This window comes from Atta cephalotes (genome assembly GCF_000143395.1).
Source record: "Atta cephalotes unplaced genomic scaffold scaffold00041, whole genome shotgun sequence".
In the NCBI taxonomy this organism is placed as follows: domain Eukaryota; kingdom Metazoa; phylum Arthropoda; class Insecta; order Hymenoptera; family Formicidae; genus Atta; species Atta cephalotes.
This window is the reverse complement of record NW_012130105.1, coordinates 1,066,476-1,074,253: the sequence shown is the minus strand read 5'-3', so window position 1 is coordinate 1,074,253 and position 7,778 is coordinate 1,066,476. Positions and strand designations below refer to the sequence as shown.

At 35.8% G+C, this 7,778-nt stretch overlaps 1 protein-coding gene across 1 annotated transcript; it reads right to left on the bottom strand.

The window, feature by feature from the left end:
- Positions 1-5,800: 5,800 nt before the first annotated feature.
- LOC105622224 lies at positions 5,801-7,279 on the bottom strand. The gene has a single exon (XM_012203649.1). It carries the CDS (start codon positions 7,277-7,279, stop codon positions 5,801-5,803), a length of 1,479 nt encoding a protein of 492 aa, XP_012059039.1.
- Positions 7,280-7,778: the final 499 nt, after the last annotated feature.

Sequence of the window (7,778 nt, the reverse complement as noted above, 5' to 3'; positions counted from 1 at the left end):
AATATTCAACAATCAAACATCTCAATATATCATCTTTTTATCGCAAGTATGACTAGATTTTATCGCAACTTGGGAACGATTCGTGCTACAGTTTTTAGTGTTGGAAAAATTGATCTGGGATTAGCAAGCATCGTTAAAATAATAGTTGCGGTACACCCCGTAGATGAAGTAACAAAATTTAATTAATCGAGGTTAACGCCGATCGGTATCGCTGCAACCGGTCCCAACCGCCCATCATATTACTCTACAAGATAACCGCTGTCGTTAGCATGACCAGATAAATATTGTCACTGAATATTGTCAGGTAACTCGGGCGTAACCACGTTTTCGCACTCCATTTTTATCTAATCGATACATGGTCGTTACTTTCCCTACATGTCGCGTGCATTAATTACAAATAATGGTTTTTCGCACTGTCGCTTGTTCGATCATTTAATAAATAGGCTAAAGCTTGGATTAATAAGGCAATAACATATACGTAAAACCGGTTACGTTAATATATGTTTATAATGCATCCATCATATAATCACATATTGATATACGTGAAGTAAACATTCGACAGAATAAAATTTGAATTTTATATGATAAATTAATGACACAGATAATATTTATATAGTGTTCTATACATGGAAAGTACAGTTTTTTTTACATAAAAATTTAGCTATCATTGAAAAAATAGATTTGATAGTTCAGCAAAGCTATAACTTACTGCGCGAATTCAACATTTATAACTAAGAAGATTTGATGATTCAGCAAAGAAATCATGTCTGTAAGCAACTATCAGTATGTTAATTCAGCTAATTGTTTCAATGGAAATTGCTAATATAACAAGTTTTTTCATTACAGCAAAATGCATTATCTTAATATGTTTTATTAAAAATTTTGATTTATTTATTGGACTGATTTTCATAAAAAATTATCTTTGCTGTATTAAATAATTTGTTGTGCTGTCCCAACAAATCTAATTACCTATAATCGCTAATTTTAATCAGTCGCATAATTTAGCTACTTTAACATAGTTAGAAAACTAACTGTCTATATATTATGATGGTGCATTTGAATTAGTGAAGTTTAAATTGTTTTAACAAATTTTTTCTCTTTTGTGTAAATACAAATTAAAAAATAATTTTGTTGGACTATCAATACAATTACGTAGATCGCTCAAGTATAATAAGTATAATGCTGCAAATAATAATTTTTGATATTCGAGTAATCAGCTTAAATGTCCTTATAATTATTTTGATCTGATAAAATTATTTTTAGATCTTGCTAAATATTTAAATATTTTAATAAAAAAAACTTTTTTCTGTAGCATTCAATAAGAAATACATCATCCAGGATTATGGGTGTGGTCAAAGTCTCACTACAAGTACTTTGAAACATTCGATTGACCAAACAAAAGAAAGAATTTTACGAACTGACCGATCACCGTTCAAAGAACGTTTCGAAGCATTTGTAGCATTAGTCTTATTGTATTCTCGTTACAAAAATCAATTGATTTCAAACTAAATTGATTTCAAAATTTATATGAAAAGTTCGCGCGACTGGATATAATATCTAATCGTATTATTAAAATTCATATCAGATTTTAAAAAAAAAAGATTGAACGGATTTGTGAATGTAACAAGTAAATCGACTCTATTTGGATTACTATTGAAAATTGCGAGTCACATCCGTGCGATTGTAATTGCACGAGTAGAATCGGATTGCGAGTACGAATCATCGCTACTGCGAGTTTCATAACGTTGATTGTTTGAATCACATTCGTGCGGTTGCATGCAGTTGCATGAGCTAGAGTAGAACTGTGAGTTCGAATCGCTGCTACTGCAAGTTTCAAAGCTGGCTGATCGAAATATTTCCCGAAGATCGTCCGTTATGTTTGATCGTTTATCGGCGGGCGACAAGTAATCCAAAAGGTCAGCAACAATTTCTCGACGTGGTCTGTTGAAAAATGTACCTACAACCTCGTGAATATCGATGAGCGGCTGCTTCGATAGGACGTGCCTGCGAGAGCGATTTTAATGACGTATCATTAATCTCCAACGATATTCTCGTCACGTATCAAATATTATAATTGGCGTTTCGCGTTTTTTATAAAATTATTATTAGGGAAGAGACATAAATTGAATATAAAAATTCTACACTGTGATACACACATGAAAAAAATAGTTCACTGAAATATCTAAAAGATACAGACTAGAAAATAATTTTGCTGGACCGTTAAAATAATTATATAGGACGCTTAAATTAAATTGCTAAAATGTTAAAACGTTTTGCAGCATACATCATGTGTGAACATTCTGTATAATTATTTTGATGATCCAACAAAATTATGTTCAGATCTGTATCTGAATAAAATTTTAGATACTTACATCAGCAAAACTATGTAAATTTGAACATAGATACATACATTTCGTTGGATCATTAAAATATTTAAAACGTTTAAAAGTTGATAATTTTGCTACAAAAAGCGTTAGCAACCAGTTTAAACATCCTATATAATTATTTTGATGATCCAAACAAAATTAATTTCAGGTCCGTGTTTATAACTGAATTTTTAAATATTTCATCAAAATCGTTTTTTTCGTGTATTTATTTTCCTAATGTAATTATAAAATATTAGATGCGAGCGTACCTTAATAAAATACCGATCAGACCTCTGATTTCCGGGTGTGATTTAAAGTAAATTTCGTTTTCCTTTCGAATCATCATTTTCATTTTGTTCAAAGCTTGTTTCTGATCTCTCGTTAGAGCGCCCACATCGTAATTTTGCATGCCGTGCGGTGGATCCGCTGGATGAAAAGCGTTTCGGGCTTTAAAAGGCTGGTTAGACATAATGATCACCGAAATATCTCTTGACAAGGAAGTCCGCTAACGAAGCATGCTTGTCACGCGTAATATCTCCAGTATGTCAAATTTCAAATTATTACTTCGTATAATATTTGTTTGCATTTGTTCATGCGCAAATCGCGCGACACGACGCGACGAGCAGTCCGTAAAATGCAGAAGTGACTTGACCGACAAAAAAATTTGACGCATATAAATTAGCTTTTGTTTTAACGCAAAATAACATACACGAATCTGCACACACGCGACGCTACGGCACGGCATAAATATTGATGCAATCTATGACAGCGATATCCAGGCGATGACTCACGTCATGTCCATGTATACTTGCGAAGATTAGCTAACTATAAGCCTTTCTAGTTAACAGCTTTATGTGGAAAACTCAAGATGAATAGATGTATATACATATACGTTAAAAATACATGGAACGTTAATTCTAATAATAGAGACAAGTATGAAAATCGATTTAACAAAAAAGATATTTTAATACGAATTTTAATGTAATAATATATATCTTTATACAAATAATTGCGATTAAAATACTAATAACATAATATATCGATAACTTTATATCACATAGAATGAGAGATTATAATATATTTTTTTTTCTTTATGCTCGCAGAGGATGTATATAGAAAAAGTATTTTATTAATTTTTTTATTAAGATTTAAGTATATCAGTTCAAACTTACGCTTTAATCACATTTTTTAATTGTTTACAGTTTGTTACGTAAATGCTGGTCATGGATATATTTTCGTTTTGATAGATTCTCTGAGTCGAATATCTCTCTACAATTTTACATATGAATTTATTTCCAGATCGTGTTCCTGCATTCTAAAATAACAGAGCTTCTCGGTTTTCTTTCAAAAAATATTCGGTTTGCCCTATTTATAAAATATTGCAAATTAATATTATAACAAGTCATATTTATATACATTTTAATTACTATATTTAATTACTATATTTATTAATTAATAAATCGAGTGACAAATTAGTTGTTCATTTTAAGTTCATTTAGTTCATTTTAATCTTTTTATTTCTCTTATATTATGTACGCGACATTTATTCTTTATTGCATTTTTAGAAATATCTGATTCTGTTATTATATGGTTGATTCAAGATCAACTATGAGTCTTTTTATTTTTTTGCCATGTGGCGAACGGAATGAAACATTAAATCAATATGTCATTAATAAGTAGGTTCGTAGGCTTTGTTTATTGATTCCGCGCGATGTTATTGCGCTATCGAGAAGATATCGTTATTTGGTAATTTTTTCTAGCAAATTCCATTGTTAATTGACTTGTTTATGTTCCCATAATTGACTAGATATTTGAATATTTATATACAGAAAGAATTTTGTTGAAAATCTAAAAAAATTTAGCCAGATACAGATCTGAAAATAATTTTGTCGGATCAAAATAATTACATACACTGAAAAAATGTGTTAAATTTTAATAAATCTTGCGCTTGAAAAGTACCGAGAGGGTAAGACTAAATATTTACTAAATATACATTTTTTGGTGCAAGCTATTAATTTTATTTAATTTTTATTGAGTAAATATTTATTATTGTAAATAAAGCTTAGTTGGTACTGTTCAAATAAATATTCATTAAAATTTATACATTTTTTTTCAGTGCAGGAGTCTCAAGCATGATGAGCAGGTTTTTCTGTAAAAAATTTTGATGTTCTGCAGATAGAAAAATATATACTGTACGATGCAAGTAATAATTACTTCTTTCAAATATTTCAAAATTTCATATATCCGTAAATCTATCACAAATTCATTACACGTATTAAATTTATTCAAACTATATTCTGAATCTTAATAAGTTTAATATTTATATTTATATTTAAAGATTATTAAATCAAAACAAATTTGTTTGTATGTATTATAAAGTCATTTCTTCAATAAATTCTTTTATATTCTTCAAAAGAAAATAAATTTTTGTTTTGAATAATATAATAATGAATTTGTCTAAAATTTGTATGAGTATTCCATTTTAAAATTAGTATCAAGAATATATTTTGTATTAAAGATAATTGTTACTTAAAAATATGAAAGAAATTCAGTAATTACTTTTCTTAGCAATAAAATAATATTTTTCTGTGCGTAGCGACCAGTTTGAGTATCCTATATAATTATTTTAACAAAATTATTTTTAGATCTGTATTTATCTAAATTTTTAGATACTTTAACAGAATCATTCTTTTCGTGACATCTGTGATATTTACACGAGAACCTTTCCGTCTACTTAATACTAGGTACAAAAATGACATTCGGTAGAAAATAAAGAATATCTCCCGAGCATTTTGCAGTTATATTTCAACCTGTTAGCACAGGAGACGAGGTTTTCCCGCAAGAGGAGAGAATCACGTTCTTATTGCGTCTTTTCATGGTGCGGAAGATCGCCTGCAAAAAGCGCCCGCCGCTGATGTATCTTCCGCGTTGTATACTAACAGGTTAATATTCTACACGTAGTAAAACAAAAAAGATAATACGAGCGCGCGGGGGCGAGTGATGGCGCGTCGCGAATACGGTAATTAAAATGCCCCGGCAGGAAACGACGTCGCGCCACGACTCCTTTATTATCCTACCACGCGACGACGCCACGTACCCGAGTTTTTCTGCGACTCATCGCTCAGTTCGCGGCATCGGATATTGCGGCGGCAGCAACATTGTTGATTTTTTTTATTTCTTCTTTTCCTCGAGATGGGGGTTTTCTGCGGGTTGCGCAAGAAAGTAATGCAAATGCCCGCGAGCGCACAATTTGCGCGAACTAGCAGGAGGAACTATCGTCGCCGCGCGATTATGTAACCGTTGTATGACAATAGAAGGAGTATCCCATAATTTTTCACGCTGCGGTTGCGGTTGATAAGAACTTGATCCATCACGCATGTATTTTATCGACGGTCCAAGTTAATTCTAAATCGCGCAAAGTCATTGGTTTGCTTCTATGAGATTGCGATAATCTCAGGCTTCTTCTTGACGCATCGCAACGTCAACAAGTTAACGAGTTTCCGTCGTTGTTTCTTGTGGGTAGCGAACATCAAAAGCCACAGAATCGGCCATATTAGTCGGCATATCTTCATCACCACGAGCTTGTTCATGCAAGCGAAGAGCAAGCCGAAAAACCATGGTGCGCCCATCAGCAAGTACAGCTGCAAGAAGAGGAAGTACTTTTTCCTAAGAGCGTTGGACTGATTCCTCGTCGCTATCTCTGTGCTTTGTTGTATTCGTATAATCTTGTACGTAGTGAACACAAATAGCACATTGTTCAGGAGGAGTGTCAGCATAGGTAGGCCGAAGAAATATAAGTTCACCACGTAGTTCGGCCCGTCATGATAACGGCGGTAATTCGGCTTAAACGGGAGGTCCTCCGGGATGCCAGGGCAAAATTCCAAGATGATAGCGACGACGGCGGGTAGGAAGGCGCCGCCCCACGCGAAAACTCCGTACAGCCGGAGTCGCCTGTTCTCCTCTTGATTCGTCTGCTTACCCGAGCTTATCATCCAGCGAAACCGCGTAATGGACAGTGCCATGTCGAAGCAGATCACATTCAACCAGAATACCGTGGCGTTCGTAAAGTACTGCATTAGTACCCACAAGAATGTTTCCAAGTTGTCGCTCATCGAGATGCCGCACAAGTTACAGTAGCCGAGAAACGTCAGCAAGGACCCCTGCAGCAGCAGGCAGACGTTGTGGCGGAGCACCGCGCGATTGTAGATGCTCCTGGCGAGTTGCGGAACAGACAGGTATACCACGACGACGATAATGGTGAGAGCAACGTGGGCCACGTTGGTGTCCATGTAAGTCTGAGTGCCCCAGAAGAACACATTCCTTAGATCGCTGCAGTGATGAGCAATCTGCGTTTCATTCTCCTTTGACGATACATTCGTCATGCTGACGGTGGTAATGGTGGTGATGATCGTCACAGTAATGATCGTCGTCGTCGTCGTTGTCGTCGTTGTCGTGGTTTTCATTATCACTGTCGTCTCCGTCGAATTCTCTCGAGTCACTTCTGAGACTCCGGTCTCCGCGCATTTGATCAGCACCGTCGTACCGTTGATCATGTTTTCGATACAATAGTCCCTCGGCGCGCGAAAGATGGAATAAATGCGAGGGAGGTCGTATGGATGATATTGCAAATCGTCCTCCTCGCCCTTATCGCGGCAGTTCAAGCCCTGCACGGACGTAATCAATGTGGTAATCTGCTGCGGATGTTGGGCGATTGTTCGCAAGGCATCGTGCGTGGTGTAGTTGAACTTGTTCGGTTCCTCGTGGACACACTCTAGGTCTTCGTTGAACGCGTAACCGGCGAAGCAGCATTTCTTCGACGCGTTTGATCGATGCACGACCTCCGGATGACTCGGACGGGCCGCGATCGGGACCAGGTGTAGCAGAAGAATCGCGATGAACGATGGCACGTGCATGCTGACACACCCGATGCTTCACGTCCTCGCACTGACCGACCGTATCCGGAGACTCCGGAGTGTGACGATCACGGACGTGTCTTCCCGGCATTTGACAAGTCGGAAACAATCGGGGACTGACGATGTCTTGCCGGCGCAGTATCGCCGCCGTGATTTTTCTTTCATTTCTCTGGATGACGCAGCCATGCCAGACATATGAACGTTTATCGTGTGATGGTAGTAGACAGGTTCCAACACAGACAATTATCGTGGCTGCAAGCCACGGACAATACATGCGGTCAATTTTCACAACATGACTACTATTTCCAGTAAAATCAATGAATCTTATGGAAACGAGAGTTTTGAAATCTTTCAATCGACGCATTGCGTAATGCATTGTTATAAAAACGATTGATACTGAGAGGAAGCGAAGTGTTGCCTGATTATGTTGCTGAACTTTCCATTTCTTGAAAATTTAAGGAGGTGTTTCAGTCTTTTCACATATAAGAATTTAATCAAA